Source organism: Emiliania huxleyi, assembly GCF_000372725.1.
Source record: "Emiliania huxleyi CCMP1516 unplaced genomic scaffold EMIHUscaffold_4, whole genome shotgun sequence".
Taxonomy (NCBI): domain Eukaryota; phylum Haptophyta; order Isochrysidales; family Noelaerhabdaceae; genus Emiliania; species Emiliania huxleyi.
Window position 1 is genome coordinate 885771 of NW_005198966.1, and position 19272 is coordinate 905042.

Here is a 19272-nt window from a genome sequence, read left to right on the forward strand (position 1 = left end):
TCCTCGAGATTGTCGAAACTGGCGCGGACGGGGATCGCCACGCCCTCGCCGCAGATGATGCATTCGCGATTGCGCAGCGCCGGAATCGCGTCGAGGAAGCCGCGCGCGCCTTCGGGCATCGCCGCGCGGACGAATTCCTGGTCGCGGTCGTTGTTGAGGCGCATCGAGATGATCGTGCCGCATTGCGACAGCACGCCTTCGGCCAGGTCGGAGGGACGCTGCGTGAAGAGGCCGGTAGGGGGGGCGGGTACGGTGTCGGCACTGGCGGCCGCACCGCCTGGTGTGGGACTTCAGGGGCGGCCCCTCGGCCCTGCAGCCGTTCCCGCGGCAGGGGCGGAGGCGGTGGGTGGGGGGGGCGGGTACGGTGGCGGTACTGGTGGCCGCAATGCCTGGCGTGGGGCCTCAGGGGCGGTCCCTGAGAGGTGCGACTTGATTGGAGGCACTGGAGGCGATGGCGGTGGCGAAGGGAGGTTGGGCCGGGCCGTGAAGGGCTGATGGCGCTGGCCAGCGCGGGGTGTGAGATGTCGTCGTCGTCGTATACTGCTGGCCCTCGCCCTCAGTTGCCAGGGCTGTGGGCCGCAGAATTGGCGTCTGTGGCGTCTACGCAGGCTCTGCAGCGTGATGGCTGGCGGGACTGCGAGGCCGGCGGCAGCGGAAGGAGAGGCTGGGCACGAGCCAGGAACAGGCTGGCCAGGTCCGCGGAGGTGGCTGCGCTCGGGCGAGGCGCGCGCGCGCATGGCACTTTGGCAGGCCGAGCAGGCTCGGCATATGGTGAACCCCCGATGTCGCGATCTCGCGATGCGGTCATCGCGATCATTTCGTCCGTCCAATCGAAGGAAGCGCTGGATCGCCCATGTTTAGGGGGACAAAACTTGTTTCCGTTCTTCGTTCGAGATTCCGTGGGGTTTTGCACGGTATTCGGATTTTCGCTATTTGGTCGTGTGGGTGTGTATTCCGGGATTAGTCAATGGTACCGCGTCGGCGACGCGGGCGCCTTGCGGGCAGAGCCCTTAGCCACCCTTTGTCTTGCGCGGTCAAAAAAGAATTCTCAGCAGAAAAAAGAAATTGCCCAGCCACGAGAAAAATAAGAAGGAAAGAAGCAAACGTCTCTAAAGGTTGCACGAGTCCAGTCCAGTGAAATCCCTGTGTGGTGGCGGCGTGCCGTCGTCCTCCCATCCCTCCTAGCTCTCCTTTTTAAATCAGAGAGAGATTTTTTGAAAACTAACATGTGTGTGCATGTGCGCATGTGTGCATGTCATGTGACGAGAAATCACGACCCTCACAGACACAGTGATTTGGGCTCGGTCTTTCTCTAGGGTTGTCTATATTTCTTTCTTTTTAGTCCATTCCAGCGCGGGCGGCGGCGCGGGGAACGCCTGCCGGGCCCTTACGCCTTAGGAGGGTAGGGAACACACCTCCCCTCTGACGTCTATATGCCACTCTCTCCCCTTTCTCCATAAGCTAAAAGTACTTACCTACCTAGGTAGCCGATAGGGCCTGGGCGCGGCACTCAGAGGGAACAGACCCCTGTCATCCGGCTAAAAGCCCGGCTGATCGATGGCCGCGCCCGCTCTGAGGCTCAGCCAGCAGCTCAGCAGCGCGTGGCAACGAGCGGCACATCGCTGAGGTAGACGCTGCCGACGAGCGGCGCCTCCGGCCTCTTGACCAGCCCTGGGTGCGCCTTGATGTGCGCGACGACCTCGTCGGCCTTCTTCGGTGTGCACACGGCGGCGGAGAGGCATTCGACCATCTTGTGGCCGTGGATGGTGGCTGTGGCGAGGGCGTCGGTCACGAGGACGACGTCGAAGCCGAGCGCGTCCGCCGCGCGGAAGGTCGTCGCCGCGATGCAATCGTCCGTCCACGCGCCCATGAGGACGATCGTATCGACGCCCCACGCTTTGAGCATCGGATAGAGGATCTCTCGACCATTCGCGTCGAGGTCGCTGAACTTGTCGAGGTGCATCGACTTGATCATGCGAGAGCGCTCGTCATCGTTCACCGGCGCCAGCGAAGGCACCGTCGTGTTCCCGCCTTCCATGTGCAGGTAGCACGGATTGACCTTTTCCCCGACGCCGCGCGGGCCGTAGAAGCGGTCGAGGGCGCCATAGCAGCCGTCATCGGCCGTACGCGACCAATTGGTCCACACGATGGGCAGCCCGAGCTCGCGGAAGAGCGTGACCAGCTTCTCCGCGTTCGGAAGCACGTAGTCTACGTACTGCGTGTACTCCACCTGCATGTCCTCGACGATGAGCACAAAGTTGCGCGGCGTGGGCACGCCACTCGCCGTCTTCGACAGGTCGGGCCAACCGGTGGAGATGGAGACGAGCATTTTCGTGGCGGGGTGGTCCGCATAGTACGTGGGCACTATCCCTGTGTTCTGCACATCAACCAGGTTTGCCATCTCCGACTGCCCAACCTTGGCCAGCTCCGACGCAGTGTGGCCGAGCACGTCTTTGAGCCCCGGATCGCTCGCGCCGGAGGCGACAATGCCGCCCGCGGCCGCGGCTGCCAGTTGCTTGCGCTTGACGATTTTCAAAACCATCTGCACCGCGAGCGTCGCGGCCGCACCCGCGGCGGCGGCGAGAAAGAGGCGCATGTGTGTGTCACAGCGGGAACACGTCGAGTCGCGCGCGTGTCCAGCGGAACACGTCCGACTCGCGGCGTTGGGGGAGGGGTACAGCTTGCCTAAAAATGAAATTTCCATCCAGTACCTGCGGACGGTGAGGCAGTGTGAAGAGGGGTGGGGAGTGGCTCTCCGACGCATGAGGTGCGCGCCAGCGACTCGGAGTAAAACTCCTCCCCCTCGCTCTCCTCGTCCGAGAACTCGTCAACCGAATCGAAGGTGAAGTAAGAGGTCTCGCCAACACCGCTGCTGTACGCGATCGAGCCGTAGAGCATCTTCCCGTCTCCGTCCTCGTCGTGGAAGGCGGGAGCGGGCCAAACCACACCGTCCAGGTTGCTGCTCCTCAGCGCCTCTGTCCTGGATTCAAGCGAGTCGGCGGACCACTCGATCAGCTTTTTGATCAGCGCGTCTTTGTTGCCGCTCAAGCCGCCGGCCTTGGCCTCGGCGACCTTGTTTCTGAGCCAGGCCGTGGTCTCTTGTTTGAGGCTCTGGCGGTAAAGCTCGTGGAAGCGCCGCTCGCTGAGCGGCATTTCGGCGCGAGTGGAAAAGAATCTTCAGGTGGCTGGCAGAGTGGAAAAGACGGTCTCCCTCGGGTTGGCTGTTTTCTTTCTTTTTAAAGACTGTGCCTCGCAGTGTTTTCTTTTTCTTCTTTTCTTTCCTGCTCCCAGGAGGAAAGCTTGATATCCGTCGGGCGACCGAGGACGTTCGGACCGCCCCCCCCCTCCGCCCCTGTCTCGCCTCGGTCGGCCTGAATGCACAACATCCATCCGTCCACAACCAATTGGTAGAGCACACCTCGTCTCTGCGCCGCAGTGGCTGCGTGACGGGCGAGCTCCCAGTGGGATTGCTTGTGAGTTCGTCACTGCGTTGAGGTCAGGATGGAGCCAGTCGGACCATTCAGAAGCTGACCTGAGCAGCTCTTACTACAAATTGAGGTCAGGGTGGGAAGGACGGACATGGACCCGCCGCGAACTCCCTTGTGTGGGCAGTAGCTGCCGGCCGTGAACCCCTTCCCGGACCAAGAATGAATGTGCATGTGCGAGGCGTGCCGGCGTACGTGGAGAGCGACTGTTTAATGGCAGATGGGTGTGGCACCTGTGCGGGTGTGCCGCCGTCTCGGTGTGTCCGCTCCCTGGGAGTGATGACGCTACGTGGAGTTCGGCAGCCGCCCGCGGTGAACCAACTCGCTCGCGGCTCCAGTGCACCAACTCCCTCGCGGCTCGGCTGCGGCTCGGCTCCGGCTGGCGGCGTCTCGCGTCTCGCTCCTCTGTGTGGCCGCATACTCGAGTGACTCGGCTCTGTCCTCTTCGGTCTGTCTCCCTACCAATGCCCGTCCCTGCTGTCCCTGCTGAGACCCCCCCCCCTCCCAACCACTGCGCAGGCGAATGCTGCTCATGCCGAGACGACGCACCCGTCGTTCCATTTGACCTCCCTAGCAGAGCACCACACAAGCCCACACAAAACCGAATTTTCATAAACCGACGGAGGCCTAGAAATGCCTTGCCCGTATTTGTACCGTCGTGTGTGTGTGGACTGTGGTGGGATCTCTCTCACGTTCATCTCTCTCTCTCTCTCCCTCCCTCTCTCCCTCTCTCCCTCTCTCCCTCCCGCTCCCTCCCTCCCTCCCTCTCTCTCTCTCTCTCTGGCTGCCGAGCGACTTGGAGGAGGCGGCAGGCTCGGCGGCGGCGGAGAGCTCGGCGGCGGAGGGCGTGGGAGGTGCGAACGGGAGCGACGGCCACAGCAAGGCGCCGCTGACGAGGATGACGGCCACGATGCCGGCGTAGCCGATCCAGCAGCTGCTCAGGTCGAGGCCCGATTCGGTGAGCGAGTAAAAAATGGGGAAGACGATGGTGCTGCCGTCGAAGATGGCGGTCGAAGCGGCCAGCAGCGTCCCCTGGATGTTCGGGAAGAGGTTTGCGAGGTGGAAGGTCGCGGTCTGGATGCCGGTGCCCCCAAACCCAAGCAGGAAGTAGCCGACGTACAGGCATAGCATCGGCCCGCCCGTGCTGTGCATGTACATCATTGCGGCACCGGTGAGCTGCACGCACGAGCCCAGGACGCAGCAAATCTTGGGGCCAAACGTGTCGAGGACGACGCCAAACGGCAAGTTCGAGGTGTAGTTTCCTGGCGCGGGTTGCGTGTGCTGGGGTCAAGGCGGGAGGCGGCGCATTCCTCGGCGGGTGCAGGGGAGGGGAGCGCCAATGGTTCCGAGAGTGAAGACGAAGGCAAAGAGCGCCGCCTGCCCGCTGCAGTCTGAAGTGATAGTCGGTACGAGCGATTTTTTGGCGGCAGGGCTGTTCCAGTTTATCTGGTGATCACGCGCGAGCCTGTGAATAGAGGCCCCGGAGGCCTCAACCCTCAACTAAAGGGTTGACGGGGGGTCTCAACCGTCAACCAGATGGTTGAGGGGGGGCCTCAACCCTCAACCCCTCAACCACCCCCTGGGCCGACAAAAATGAACAACAAACAACAAAACACAAAAATGCAAGCCCCGCCTCTGGCCACTGTTTTGCGCCCGATTTTTGTGAAGGTGCCGCAACCTGCTATAGTGCCTGTCGCGGCCCTCTTCTGGGTCATGCCGCCTCGCTACTCTCGCACGACCGCCGACGTCGACCTCGACGAAGAGGCCGAGCTGCGGCGCCTCGAGAGCGGCGCGGACCCCACTCCTGTCGCTCCGTGTGTGGATCTGACCGAGCCGATGGCCAACTTCGAGGAAGAGCCCGCGCCCTCGCTCGCCGTCCCCCGCAAGAGCCGCCTGCAGAAGGGCCGCTCCGCGTTGCCCGAGACCAAGCCGCCGCAGCGCAAGAAGGAGGGGCTCGGCCGCAAGCGGCCGGCGGCGGCGGCGCGCTCGGAGTCGGGCTCGGACTCGGACGCGCCGAGCGCCGAACCGAAGAAGAAGAGCCGCGCTGCGACGGCAGACTACTCCGAAAGCTACAAGCGGCTGGTCATGTCGCACGCCCTGCGGCTGCCCAAGAGCGGCCGGATCAAGCCGACGTGCACGAAGTTCTCGACGGCCGACCGCAAGCTACAGCCGAACCAGTTCAGGCGCTGGCTCAAGGACCGCGGGCTGATGGTCGATGTCTTGCGCGCGCTGCAGGGCGCCGGGCTCTCGGCGGCCGACGACGTCGAGGCGATGCTTTCCGCTGCCGGTGTCACGATCCCAGCACCGCTCCCCACGCCCGAAGCGTATGCCCGCATAACGGGGGCCCTGGCGCGCGTGCAATCCGTTGGAAAAAAAAAGGAGACGCCGAGCAAAAGGAGAGAAGGTAGCGCGCGATGCGCCTCCGCTCTTGCGCTGCTCGCTCGCCCGGGCGGAGAGCACTTGGAGCATAACAAAGTGATTTCTTCACACCTCGACAAACGCCGGGCGGCGCCAGGATACAGGACTAGGGGGTTGTACCAGAGGGGGGGGGGGTCTGAGGCAAGGGGGCCCAGATCTGCTCGTCTCAGAGGGTACCCTCTGTGCCAAGAGAGGCCATCCACGAGCGGCTCAGAGGGTGCCTGGGCCGACCCTCTGAAGGCCTGTGCCGCCAAGCCAGCCTCTCTCGGCGCAGCCTCTGAGGCTACGGGGACCCTCTGAGACGCCAAGGGCAAGGCAAGCCCCGCGAGGCCGCTCCTCAGAGGGAGTTTTCAGCGGTATTTCAAGTCTGTCGTGATCCCCCACCAAGCAGAGAGAACCCACCCCCGGCCAAACAAGAGAACCCCCCCCCAGCAGGCCCAGCTTCCATTGGTTTCGGATACCTCAAGTTCGAGTTCACTAGGACGCCGCGGCGCCTCATGGCCAAGCTGGAGCAGGGGACGGATGTGGAGATCACTACCTCCTCCTCGGGCGGCCGCTCCAAGCACATCCTCACTCAAGTTGACGGGTCGGCGGCGCCGCTGCGCGCTGGCCGCGCGAAGCTGTCGCGCAGGGGTCGGCGCGGGCGCTGTGGGCGAGCCTGCAGCAGCAGCAAGCGTAGAGTAGCGCCTTAGTCATGCTCGCTGCTTCCGCCCCCTCCCCGCCCTCCCTGGTCAGCGCCGTTCGTGGAGGGCTAGGCGCTCCGGCCTCCGCCCGGGGCTCTCGCGACTCGCCTCTGTCTGCCGAGAGGGGGCTACCCTCTGAGGTCAACGCCCTCTGTGCCGCGCCAAGACAGACCCTCGGCCGGGGACCCTCTGAGGCCAAAATCAGCCAAGAGAGGCCACAGAGGCGGCACAGAGTCAGAGTCAAACCCTCTGTGCCGCCAAGGCAGGGGTCCGACCCGTCCTCAGAGGGGGGTCTGAGGCCTCAGAGAGTGTATAACCCCCCAGTGATACAGGTCAGGCCTACTGTGGCAAGCCGGGAAGTGCCACCACCGACTACAGCACTTCCCATGCTCGAGGACGACGACCTGCTCGATGGAGTGCCGGACGACGCGCCCGCGGTCACGGACGCGGACCTGCTCGACGACGACGACGAGGAGGTCGACGAAGACGCCGGTGGCAAGCGCGGGCGGCAGAGCGCCGCCGACGCGGATGATGCGATGGAGCCGGCGGGCCTCTCCCGGGCGCTGGAGGACGATCCTCCTGAGCGTGCGGCGGCCGCGCGCAAGTCCGGCAAGCGGCGGATCATCCAGCACGTGGCAAAGGAGGACGGCGGCGGTATCGACCCGCATGACCCGGCCGAGGTTGCGCGGCGGAATGCGCGCGCCTCCAAGTTTGGGACCGAGGCGCCTCCGCCGGCGGCGGCGCCCCCGACGCTCATCGGTCGCGAGGAGGTGCTCGCGCGCGCGGAGCGCGCCAAGAAGTTTGGCGTCGAAAAGGCGGCAAACCCGCTGGACGCCATAGCGTCGGCGGCGGGCGGTGTGGGCAAGACAAAGGAGGCGGGGCTGTGGGAGAAGCGGCGCGACGCGGCGGCCGACGAGGTTCCGCGCGACGAGGCCATCTACGTGTACGGCACCGCCCGCACCCCCACCTCGCGGCCTGCCTCTTCTCGGGCCCTTCTCGCACCCTTCCCATAGCGACTTCCCTTAGGCACCGACCGCATGTCCACCTCGGACCTGCTGCGCTACTTTGCGGCGCGCCCCGGCGCGGCCGACACGTACCCGCCGCCCACCTACGCCGAGTGGGTGGACGACTCATCGGCGGTGGTCGTGTTTGGCTCTGCCGAGGCGAGCCTAGACGCTGCAGCAGTCCCGCCTGCAGCAGTCCCGCCTGCAGCAGTCCCGCCTGCAGCACTCCCGCCTGCAGCAGTCCCGCCTGCAGCACTCCCGCCTGCAGCAGTCCCGCCTGCCTGCCTGCCTGCCACTCGAGACGGCTGCATCCCACTCGCTTTGTTCGCAGCCCGCGTACTCACGCGGTGCTCTGAACACACCGCACGCCCCCGTCCCCACGCCCCCAGCTCCCCTGCCTGTGGCCTGTTTCAGGCCGCGGCGTCCGCCCTGCACTCCACCACCGCGCTGCTCCTCTCGCTCAGTCCGGATGGCGCAGCTCCTAGATGGCGCCAGAGATGGCCCCAGAGATGGCCGCAACCCGCGCGATCCATACCCTAGCGGCGATCCATGCCCTCGCGGCCCAGCACGCACGCACCGCGCTCTCCTCCGCCGCCTTCCACCCTCCCGCCCCCGCAGGACCGCGCCTGACACCGCCAGCGTCGCCCCCTCTGCCGCAGGCACCGCTGCGGCTGACGCCGTCGACGCCCTTACGTGGCGCACGACGCCGGAGGAGCGGGCGCACAGTGGCAAGGGGCTGCAGCTCCTCTTCCGCCGCGCGACGGCTCTCGACGTCAAGCCCGCCCGCCGCAAGGCGCCAGACACACCTCCGAGACACCTCCCAGACACCTCCGAGACACCTCCCAGACACCTCCGAGACACCTCCCAGACACCTCCGAGACACCTCCCAGACACCTCGCAGACACCTCCGAGGCACCTCCGAGACACTGCCGAGGAACTCCGAGACACTGCCGAGACGCCTCCGAGCCACTCCCTCTCTCTCCCACCACAAGACGTCGCCGCCACGAGAGAGGCGGCCACGTCGCACCTGCCACATCTCGGCACGGGCGCGGTCTCCCGAGCAGGCGTCGCGCTGGTACGGAGAGGCGGCGGGCCGCGGCGGCGGTCGCACCGCTGGCGGGCGGGGGCGGGGGCGCGGCGGCGGCGGCGCGAGCGGCGGCATCTCCAAGAAGAGGACGAGCGGCGGCGGCGGCGGCGTCTCCACCCACGCGCCCACGGGATGCGTGGAACGGCTGCGCTCATTCGCGGCTCTTTCCTCCTCAGGCAGCCTCGCCAGCCGGGTGCTGTCGTCCAAGACGCTCTCGTCGGCGCTCGGCGCTGCAACCGCCGCCGAGCCCCCATTCCCTTCCTAGTCCTTTCCCCGACCCTCTCGGACGCTCCCCGTAGGCGCGGCAAACGCCGCCGAGCCCACCCTCGCCGCCGCCCTCGCGTCGGGCGGCGAGTCGCTCAACGCTTCGAAGCCGGACTTGCGCGCACAGCTCGCGACGAGCACGGCAGCCGTCTCGGAGCCGTCTCGGAGCCGTCTCGGAGCCTCCCTGTAGGCGCGCGAAGCTCGCGACGAGCAAGTGGCCGCGCGGCGAGGCGATGGACGAGGACGACGACTGACGGAGGCGGGGCGTGACCCTCGCCGAGCGGGCCACTTGTTTGGCAGCGTGGCCTCTCCACTGCGCACCCACTGGCACGGCTGGGGTGTGCTAGACCCGAGCGGTGCGCCTTTGTGGTAGCTGTATAGAGGGGCGGCGCCAAGCGCGCGGGGGGGGGCGCGCAATTCCAACAGAAGAGAACGGCGGCGTCACTAATGTGAGAAGTACGAAACACAGCGGCGGGCTTCCATGGCCATCACATGCATGTGAACAACCGTGTGAACATGTGAACAAATCTTCGCCGGTCCGCCGGGTGGACGAGCTGGAGCGACCATACCACCGAGGTCTACGCACGCAAATCGCAATGCAGATGTCTCATATCGCACACACGCTCTCTCCACTTCGACTTGGCTTGCGTGACGATCTCCCAAAAGCTTCCCCCTGGCCATCTACGAGATCTGCTGCGCGCTCGAGGAGGAGCTGGCCGCGCCGGCGAACTCGAGGCCAACGAGCAGCTCGCGCGCGAGCATGCGATGGTTGGCCTTGTCGCTCTCCTTGCTCATGCGCTCGAGCGTCTCGCGCAGCGGCACGCGCGCAGGCTTGGACAGCTTGCGCAGGAAGGTGAGCACGTCCTGAAGAGGGTCCTCAAAGAATGCCTCTCCGTAGCGCATGCCAAGGAGGCGAATGACGGCGCGCATCGGCGGGCTGACGTCAGGCTTCGAGAGCTCACGGACGAGGCTCGGTGCCCCCTCTATGCTCGCCCACGCGCTTCCGAGCAGCTCGTTGTTTCTCAGGTCGGCCTCCAGGATGATTTTGACCATCGTCGCGACCACGTCGTGCGTCTCGAAAAGAGTTTCGTCGCCGAGCATCGCACACTTGAAGACGTACATCGTACATACCAGCTCATTCTTAGGAGCGCCCGAGAAGTCGTCCTCCTCCTCGTTCTCGTTCTCGTCCTCGGACGGCAGCGCGTGGAGCTCGCCAATGTGCGCACCCTTGTTGACCAGCTTCTGGATGTGAGCAAAGAGCGCGCCGCGGTGCATCTTGAGAACGTCTTGGCAATCAGTTAGTTCGAAGAGCTTCTTGCGGCTGCGAGCGGTCTCGAGCGTGCGGATGTGGTCGGCGGCGATGGTGGCGTTGCTCTCGAATTCAATCAGCTCCTGCGTTGTGAGGCTCGACAGGCTGAATCCCTCCAGGCCGATGCGCACGCCGCGCTCGTGCACCGCCCGCTCGGCCGCCGCCTTGAAGTACTTGCACACCTCGGCCGAGCGGGCGAGGTCATTGGGGCGGAGGAAGCAGAAGGAGTGCACGAGGAGGTCTAGCGGCAGAACGACCTCGTCCGGCAGGATGGCCTCACGCAGTTTTCGCATGCGCGCTTCGAGTGCCACAATGGCCGTGTACTTTTTGCGCAGATTGCCATAAATTGTGGAGAACCGCTCGGCCTGCGCACGGGTGATGGACGTTTGGATGTTGAGCTTGGAGACAAAATCGGAGGAGGCTTCCAGCGCGTCAAGGGCTTCGTCGAGTGAGGAAGGCGACCACGCGCTGCTGCTGCCCACGCGCTGCTTCTTGCTGGGCTGCGACATGGCTTGATGGGTTTTCGCTCAAGGGGTGGGAGGGTGACGGGCTGATGGCTGTCGCGAATTCGACCCAGCCTTCTCGCCGCCCCCACACGAGTGAGGTGGAGCCATCATGCGGCCGGGCGGATAGCCGGGACACAGCCATCGCAGCCATCGGCCGGAGGATGGCTGCACTGGCTAGAAGGCAGCCAAAATGGCGCGTGCATCCAAGAACAGCGTGAAGCGGTGAGGCGTGAGAGAGGGCTGCGTCTGCCTGGCGGCTCGTCGCGCAGTCAACAGTAGGTAGGTAGGTAGAAAGGTGAAGAACAGCCAGGCTCGGACTGGACACCAACGCGGTATGGGTGGACGCTGGACAGATGATGACGACACGCACGAGCGACACACAGACACAAAAGGCTCACAAGACACACAGCCAGCTGGCTGCCACACACCCTGAGTTGGCGTACACATAACTCAAGGCCATATCCTCCCTGTCGCCCCCCCCAGCACTCCAAGGTGCCAAGAGAAACAAACAAGAGCACAACAAACAACAGACGACAGGAAGTGACATGTGAGGCTAGAGCAGCATGCTCCACCTCTAGCAATCTCGCCGGCCGCAAGGCACGGACGAGACCGTATGTGGGGTCTAGTGAGGTGTCTATGGACGCCCTCCTCATGGGCTAGCTGCCTGCGGCTAGCCCTAATCTCGCACTCACGGACAGCGACAATCAAATGGGTGAGTGTTTGCGAGCAGAGGCGCGTGGGCTAAATCTAGGCCGCACGTCGTGGCACTATGACGAAGTAGACGTGCGGCCGCAGCGCGCCCGCCGCAGGCTCGGCGGTGCGCGCGTGTTAGCGACAAAGTTGCGGGTGGAGCCATGCCCGACTTTTCGAAGGTGAGGCCTCTGCGACGAGTGCCAGCCGCGCTGCGGAGCCACGCCCTTCGAGCCGCGTCCCGTCGGCACTGTCCCCGAGTGGTCCCGCCTTGGCGGCACACACTCTCGACCAGGACAGTCCTGCTGACGGGAACGTGTCGCGCGCCGGCGACGGTTGCGGCGTGCTCGTTGTGAAGCCAAGATGGCACGACCACCGCCCCGCTTCGCAGACCGGGCAAGGAGGGGCCTGCTCCCGTTCCGCGAGGAACAGGAGGTCTCCCCCCCTCCCCCGGCCTGAGCATCGGCGGATGGAAGGCAGCCCCGTGAGTCGAGGGCGGCGCGACCATTGCTGCTCTCCAATGACCAGAGGCCCGGTAACTGCAGATGGTCGCGCCGCCCCGCTCCGCCCCGCCCGCCGCCGCGCCGCGCCGCCGCCCGATGATTATTAAGTAATAATGAATGAGTCAACAAGGATACGAGATCTAAGAGAAAAATAATGCAAGCACCAGCAGCAGGGGGTTGGAGCCTGAGCCGTACGTCCCAGACACACTGCCTCGCTCTTGCGCCTCCGACGCCGCGACTCGCCTCGCTCGGCGAAGCGGTCTGGGGGTGGCCTCCCCTCGAGCAGGCGCGTGCCCTCCCGCCCCGCGCTCCGCGCCGCCCGCCGCGCCCGCGTACTCCTGCGCCGCCTCGCGCGCTGCGCCGCTCTGCGCGCGCTGCGACTCGCGTGAGGCGGTGTATCGACCCCCGACGCGGGCGCATCGACCCCGCTTGGCCCCGACCTAGTCTCCCCCTCCTCGAGCCCCTCCGCCCGTTGCAGAGCTCCTCCGCCTCCGCCGCAGGATGCCACCCAAGCGCTCGACGGAACGCTCGACCAGCTGCTGCACGGCGGTGATGGTGTCCATTATCGACGCGTTCACGCTGCACCGCGTGCCGCCCTGCGTCCCGGAGCTGGTCGGCGACGGCGGCTTCAGGCCTAGCACGCTGTACATGGACATGGGGTGGCCCAAGGGTGCTCGCCGGCCGGTGTGACCGACGCGCTCTCCTCAACGCGGCTCCGGATATCGGCCATGACTCCTCAGCGACGGTGCGCCTCGCCAAACGCATGGCCCGCCCGCCAGCCTCCCACAGCCCCCCCCCTCCGCTCTCACCGCCGCCGACGCGCCGCCACGCCGCCTCTGCCCTCGCCGAGCCGTCGCCACCGCCCTTCTCGCCGCCTCTGCCTCCCGCCCGCCTCTCCCGTGCCTCTGCTCTCCCGCCCCGCCCAAGCGGCACCGCGCACGCGAGACGCCCTCTCGAGGCGGAGCCCGTCCAATGTCGCGCTAACGCGCGATCGCGTCTCGCCCACGGCGCACACTCACACCAACGCACACCATGTCCCGCTCAGGCTCCTACCGGATAATCATACCCTCCACGACACTGGCGTACACGGCGACGGTCCCGTGCACCGGCGCCGTGCCGAGCCGTCCTCCTGCTCGGCGACCAGCTCCGCCGTGTCTCGATGCCGGCAGCATCCGGTGCGTCGCCGCCGGCGACACCGCCCGCTGCGGCGAGTGGCATGTGCGGTGGCGCGCCCTGCTGCGTGGCCGCCGCCGGCTCGGACGTGGCCGCGGCTGGAGCCGGGCCTGGGTCGGTCGCGGCCAGAGCCAAAAAATGGAGCGCAGCTAGGGCTGCGCAGCGAACAGGAGCGAGTTCGCGCTGCGGTGCTCAGTACGGCGAGTTCGCGCTGCGGCCTGCTCGGGCTTTATCTCTCGCGTCTCGGCTGCGTTGGCTGCTGAAGTCTTTTTTATCGGTGCGTTTTAGCTGTTTTAGCAGCAAACGTCCGAATTCTGCAGCGATGACCGATGTGGGAGCGGCGCGAGTGCGGCGAGAGGCTTTCCGCTTTGCCTTTTTTTTTGGTCTGCGCGCTGGTCTCGCCGATTTGTGGTGCGAGAGACGGTCTCAGACCCAAAGAGAATGCAGAATCTAATGTTTTTTCACACACAACACAGACACAGACACTGCGCTCCCCTCAGCTCCCGCGCTGGCAGGGAGACGCGAGCCCTGACGGTGGTGGGGGCCCGCCACGCAGCTATAGCGCCGCCCTGCGCTGACATGGTTCGTGCTGAGCCGCCGCCGCCGCTCGCTCTCGAAGAGCGTCGCGCTGCTGCCCGTTCCCGGAGCGCAGAGCGCGAGTTTGGTGGTCAGGGCCTCGCCTGAAGGGGGGGTGGGGCAGGGGGGAGAAGATGAGGGCGTCACCGAGCGGGTGGGGCTGCCGTGAAAGTGGTGCGCGGGGCGTGGATGCACCTCAAGTACGAGCGAGTAGCGGAAAGACCGCCCGCTACTCCGGCGGAAGAGTGCTCCCCCGCCGCCCCCTGGGTCACCCCGAGTGACCTCGCAGCCCACGCCGTGAGGCGCTGCTGCTGTCAGGGGATGTTGGGGGCGTGCAAAGCGGCTGGGAAGAGACGGCCAGGCTCCTCGCGGGCAAAAGACTGACGTGGCCGCCGCATTCAGCCTCCGGCGGGCCTCCGGCGGACGCCTGCGGCGTGACGCTCCGCGCGAACAGCCCCGTCTCGGAAGCGCTGCGGGACGGCCTCGCTTCAACGTGTGCGCCTGCCGGAGTGGAGTGGTCACCGGATGAAATCGCGGCCGCAGCTGCTTCGAGGGGTGATTGAGGCCGGGCAGGAACGGCTTCTCCCGAGGTGCCCGCATCTAGTAGGCCGACGCCACAAGCAGGAGGGCTGCGTGGACCTCCTGGGCCTTCTTGGTCGGGTCGCTCCTCCTGGCATGGCGCTCGGCCTGCGAGCACGGGCGGAGCGAGCGGTGAGCGGGCAGTGTGCCGCCGGACGGGGAGCTCCGTCACCCTATCGCGGAGCTCTGGTCCCGCCCCTGGGCCGGGATGCGACCCACAATAAAACCCGTCCCACCCGAAGTGCATCTCCGGGAACGGCCTCCTCGAAACGGAGGCGCGGCGCGGGCGGCGCGCGGGGCAAACGGGCGCACCTTGGGGGCTCCGAGGGGCTTGCAGACGGGCTTTCAGGCGAGCCGCGGACAGGCGCCGGGTTCTCTCCGCGCCGCGAGCCAGGCGGGGCCGACGAGGAGAGAGCTTCTCCGGCCCCGCATTTTCTTTATCGGTTGATGCCCAGGTTCCAACCCCCTGACCAGCAGCAGCAGCACCAGCTGAGCAGCACGCGCCTCGCGTGTGTGCGTGCGTAAGCCGCCTCACTCCAGATGCCATCACCTCGCCAAAGCTCCGTAACCTCGCGCAGAGGCCGCGATCCCTCTCCGTCCTTGCCGACGGTGGCGACGCTCCCGCTCGGCTGCTCCGTGGCGGCCTTCACGGCGGCCTGGGAGCGGTCGCATGCGGTGGTGCTCAAGCGGCCTCGCCGGACGACCCGCGGATCCGCAGCGCTGGTGCCGGCGAGCGGCGCTTTTGAGGCGGTCCGCGAGCTCCTCCGAGACGACCCGGAGATTGGCGCGACCTTCACTTCAGAGTGCGGTAGTGCGCCCGACTCCAAGCGGCGGAGGCGCCTCGGCCTGCAGGTCGGCTCGGACCAAACGCGCGGCGCGGTCCTCGGTCGGGCCGCACCGCCGGGCGGCTCCTGGTACTGCAGCTGGATCTCCGCGCGGGAGGACCTCCTCCAAGCGGTGCCTCTGTCTCGGCCGCCCTGCCTGCCCGCTTCTGCAGCGCAAGAGGCGGCCGTCTGGTGGTTTGTGGGGCGGAACGGCTCTTCCAACGAGGCGCTTCCGGGCCGGCCCGAGCACACCGACGAGGTGTCTCACGACGGGACTTGGCACTGCCGGCTCCCGAGGCCCGAGGACGACTGGCAGCCTACTCCCGAACGCTGCTCGGAGCGCCTCGCCCGTAGGCACTACCAGCTGGAGGGGTCCAAGGAGTGGAGGCTGAGGCCGACGACGGAGCTGTGCGAGCGGCTGCGAGGCGGCGGGCGGGGCGGCGGCGGCGGCGGCGGCGGCGGCGGCGGCGGCGCCCCGCCGGCGCAGCGCGTGGTGCGCAGCGCGGGGGAGGTGCTCGTGCTGTCGAGGACACGTCCACGACTTGTCTGAGACATGTCCATAGGTGTGCGGCGCGGGGGACGTGCTCGTGCTGTCGACGCAGGACTGGTGGCACTCGACGCGACTGCCGCCCCTCGGCAGCTTCCTCTCTGCCTCACAGGGGAGGGAGGGCGGATCGGTGAATGAGCGGACACGGCGAGTGGACCGTCAGGCGGCGGTCTCTCCGTCTCCTACGCCAGGGAGTTCACCCTCTCGCCCTCGGGCAGACCAGGCGCTGCCGGCGGCGCGGAGGCGGGCGGCGGGCCGACGAGCTTCACAAACGTGGACGGCCTCTTCGCGAGAGAGGCGCCCCCCCCCCCCCTCCCCCTCTTGCCTCCCCCGGCCCACCTCCGGTTCCGGTGACGGCAGGCGATCGAGGCGGGCACCATCATCATGTCGGAGGAGGAGGGGTGCGGCATGGAGCTGCCGACCTCCGCCACGCCGAACTGCGAGGTGGTCGAGGTGGAGGACGAGGAGCAGGGCGGCTCCTCGCTCTGCCTCGTCGCCTGCCGTCGCATCCGCTCGGGTGAGTTTCTCTGCATCGCAGAGGACGACGACTAGAGAGGCTGCTGGCTCACTGGCTGGCGTGTGCTTGGGGTCACCGAACGTGCTTGAAGAGAGATCGAACGTCGTCGTAGATTTTGCCCGATCGGCGATCGTTTTCTTGCACACAAATTCTCATGTGCCAGTCAGTCCGCGCCAGTCCGCGCCCTTGTCGTGCCAGTGTGCTGTGAGAGAGGCTTCGTAAGAATTCTTCTGTTATACTGCGAGTGTCGAGCACTTGGAGCACTCAGGACCTCAACGTCGCGTCCCCGAGACCTCGCTAGGTCGAGCCTGGTCCTGCCCATGTCCCGCTTCGCCGCACTGGAAGGCATGAGCGATGAGCCTGCAGCACCGCAGCAACGCGACTGTGTCGAGCCAACTGCATCGGTGCTCGACGACCCACTCTTCTGGCTGGATTTGGAGATGACGGGTCTCGACAGCCGGCGTGACGTCATCCTTGAGGCAGCGATGCTTGCCAGCGACAGCCAGCTTCGTCGGACCGTGGATGGGCCTGAGATTGTCATCCACCACGCGGACCCGGTCCTCGCCGGCATGAATGAGTGGAGCCGCCAGCAGCACGACCGATCTGGGCTGACTGAGCGATCCCGACTGAGCACCACGAGCCTCGCTGCGGCCGAGGCGGCGCTGCTCGCTTTTGTGGAGACGCACTGCCCTGGCGACGCAAAGGCTGTGCTTGCGGGCGCGTGCGTCTACAAAGACCTCGAGTTTGTGGAGGTGCACATGCCGCGGCTACGCGCGCGGCTGTCGCATCGCGTGGTGGATGTGTCCACCGTGAGGCACCTCGCCCACGCGTGGTACCCTGGTGCGGCTCGCAAGGCCCGCGCCGCCCTCTCCGCGCACGCGTACACGCACCGCGCCCTCGACGACGTTCGCCACAGCATCGCAGAGCTGCGATACTGGCGAGAGCACTGCTTCAGACCGAGCGGAGGCGGCAGCAAGGGCGGGCGGGCGGCGAGAGGCTCCAAGGCGGCGGCGGGGCGCAGGGAGGCCGCTGCGGCGAGGTGCGATGGGGAGGACAAACGCAGTCCCGTCGCGGAGCTTGTGTCGGCGATGGACAAGCTTTAGTATCACTGTTGCGAGGGGGGTTTGGCACGAGCCACCCAGGGTCGTTAAGTCGTAATGTAGAGGAATGGTGGGTTCGAGTATTGTGCGCGTAACGCGCAGCTTGTAGGCGGATAAATAAATAAATAAAACGGACACCTCTACTAGGAGATGGGTAAAAAGGAACAGGTCCCCGCCCTGCGGTCTTTGTGCAGGGTTCTTTGTGGGTGTGGTCGGCGACTAGCCGGGGTCGTCCTCCCGATGGGGACTAGCACTAGCCGTCTTCCACATGGTCCCTCGGGTCCCTGCTGCTCCTAATCTCGTCGTACATCCTCCTGCTGATCTCAGCAACATCCTGCTCCCTCCCTCGTCTCGCCCTGCGCGTGTCTGCTCCGCCTCCCCGTCGTCTGCCCTGCGTCGTCTGGTGACGGGTCCTCCGTAGTCGGTCGAGGTCGCCGCCCTCCTCGTGCCTCTTCCCAACGTTCCCTCGGCGGCATAGCTTGTAGGCGGATGCACGCCGCACAGCTCCAGTGCATGAGCTCTAGAGACCCGTGTCGGTCCACACACCACAGCAACGAGAGAAATATTTGAATCTAGTAGAGCATGTGAGCGGCCGCACAACTGCTCGGTACCCCCCTGCACACTCACGGTACACACGGCTTTAAGCCCAGGGCCCAGGGCGGACCCCCCCCCCCCCCCCCAACAGCAGAGGGTTGCTACATGGCCGACCCCCCCCCCCCCCCCTAGCAGGGACGGGCCCTTAGAAGTGCAGGGGCGGGGGTACCGAGCAATGTGCGGCCGCTAATCATTGAGCAGCACTGTGTCCGTAAGCGCACCACAACCAGCCGCACGGCGTGCATTTTTTCATCTTTTTTCTGGTGCTCTTCTAATTAACGCTCACTGAACTCGAGCTTGGCACTGCACAATTTGCAAAAGCCAAAACGGGTCTTAGTTCACTCTATTACTCTTCGTAGATCGTACGTCTAGTACTATCTCATGTCGGGCGTCGGGGCTCGGAGACAGTCGAGATCACCCTGGATCCTCATGGTATCGTCCGTCCGCCTACGCACCTGAGCTGCTAATGCTTTACGCCCGACATGCGCCTGCATGACCGCCGCAGATCGGCTGCCATTTGTAGCGAGGACTAGACCTATCGTATGGGTGCCGCAAAGCTCAAAAACGGTCACATCAGTGGCCAGGACCGGGATGGTGGAATTCGCCTCGTCCCTTGGTTCCAGTCTGAAACTGGTATAAAGCCGTTTAATAAAGGTGTACCCCGCGTCCGCGCACGGGTAAAATACATGAACAAACCGAGAGCAACCAGGCCCACTTCTGAATCCGACGCAGGGACATGACGTTTGAATGATGAGACTTGAGAGGCGAGCCGGCGAGCGAGGGGTGGGTGAGCTTTTTTTTCGCATGTCAGCCCTGCCCCTTGCGCCTTGCCGGCCCCTTGCGCGCCTTGGACGGGCGCACTCCTTGGACCTTGCACGACATGTGGAGTTCCCCTTTCGATTCCTTCTCCGGAAAACTCGGCGACGACGATGACGACGATGATGATACGGCATGATGCCATCATCAAACTCTCAACTCTTCCCCATCGAGCATCGTCTGCATTGTCCAGCCTCATCGTCTCTGGGCCGGCGCGGGGGCCCCAGAGGGTGTCCATGCGGGGGGGAGATGGGGTCCCATGGCCCGCCGCAGGCGCCGATTTTTTGGATTGTTTTGGCGCTTTTTTACTTGTTTTCATGGGAATTCGGCGTACTTGCGGCCATGCTATCACGCCTTGCGACAGCCTGTCGGCGCTGCTGACCGTGCCATGATGCACAATTGATCACCTGCATAGCTCGCGGCCTTAGTATCAAGCATTCAGTGACGACCTGATCGTACGGCCAGTAGGTGTCCTTCCAACGTGTGCACGCTTCTGGCGCAATGCGCGTCACCTCGGATTGGCTGCTGGCACTCTCGAGGCTATGCCTACACAGCCTCGCGCGCATGGGCAGTCAAGAGGGACCACGCACCTTCTCA

At 65.6% G+C, this 19272-nt stretch overlaps 7 protein-coding genes across 7 annotated transcripts; 4 read left to right on the top strand and 3 right to left on the bottom strand.

The window, feature by feature from the left end:
- Positions 1-1591: 1591 nt before the first annotated feature.
- Positions 1592-3153, bottom strand: EMIHUDRAFT_461334 (hypothetical protein; the record flags this gene model as incomplete). Its single annotated transcript, XM_005770490.1, has 2 exons — positions 1592-2654; positions 2720-3153. 2 exons carry the CDS (start codon positions 3151-3153, stop codon positions 1592-1594), a joined length of 1497 nt encoding a protein of 498 aa, XP_005770547.1.
- An 862-nt stretch (positions 3154-4015) lies between these two features.
- EMIHUDRAFT_196204 (hypothetical protein) lies at positions 4016-4646 on the bottom strand (the record flags this gene model as incomplete). The annotated part of the gene is made up of 2 exons (XM_005770491.1): positions 4016-4055; positions 4282-4646. The coding sequence occupies 2 exons, from the start codon at positions 4644-4646 to the stop codon at positions 4016-4018; spliced, it is 405 nt and encodes a 134-aa protein (XP_005770548.1).
- A 2265-nt stretch (positions 4647-6911) lies between these two features.
- On the top strand, positions 6912-8064 carry EMIHUDRAFT_432277 (hypothetical protein; the record flags this gene model as incomplete). The annotated part of the gene is made up of 3 exons (XM_005770492.1): positions 6912-7534; positions 7613-7749; positions 8005-8064. Coding segments are annotated over exons 1-3 (759 nt in total), but the record flags the coding sequence as incomplete, so codon positions are not given.
- A 2239-nt stretch (positions 8065-10303) lies between these two features.
- On the bottom strand, positions 10304-10760 carry EMIHUDRAFT_349855 (hypothetical protein; the record flags this gene model as incomplete). The annotated part of the gene is made up of 1 exon (XM_005770493.1): positions 10304-10760. A coding segment is annotated over one exon (400 nt), but the record flags the coding sequence as incomplete, so codon positions are not given.
- Positions 10761-12450: 1690 nt separating this feature from the next.
- On the top strand, positions 12451-13582 carry EMIHUDRAFT_447943 (hypothetical protein; the record flags this gene model as incomplete). The annotated part of the gene is made up of 3 exons (XM_005770494.1): positions 12451-12619; positions 12995-13503; positions 13532-13582. The coding sequence occupies 2 exons, from the start codon at positions 12451-12453 to the stop codon at positions 13273-13275; spliced, it is 450 nt and encodes a 149-aa protein (XP_005770551.1). The 3' UTR covers positions 13276-13503; positions 13532-13582.
- Positions 13583-15679: 2097 nt separating this feature from the next.
- On the top strand, positions 15680-16400 carry EMIHUDRAFT_349856 (hypothetical protein; the record flags this gene model as incomplete). The annotated part of the gene is made up of 2 exons (XM_005770495.1): positions 15680-15945; positions 16009-16400. Coding segments are annotated over 2 exons (165 nt in total), but the record flags the coding sequence as incomplete, so codon positions are not given.
- A 181-nt stretch (positions 16401-16581) lies between these two features.
- Positions 16582-17121, top strand: EMIHUDRAFT_56981 (Oligoribonuclease; the record flags this gene model as incomplete). The annotated part of the gene is made up of 1 exon (XM_005770496.1): positions 16582-17121. A coding segment is annotated over one exon (540 nt), but the record flags the coding sequence as incomplete, so codon positions are not given.
- Positions 17122-19272: the final 2151 nt, after the last annotated feature.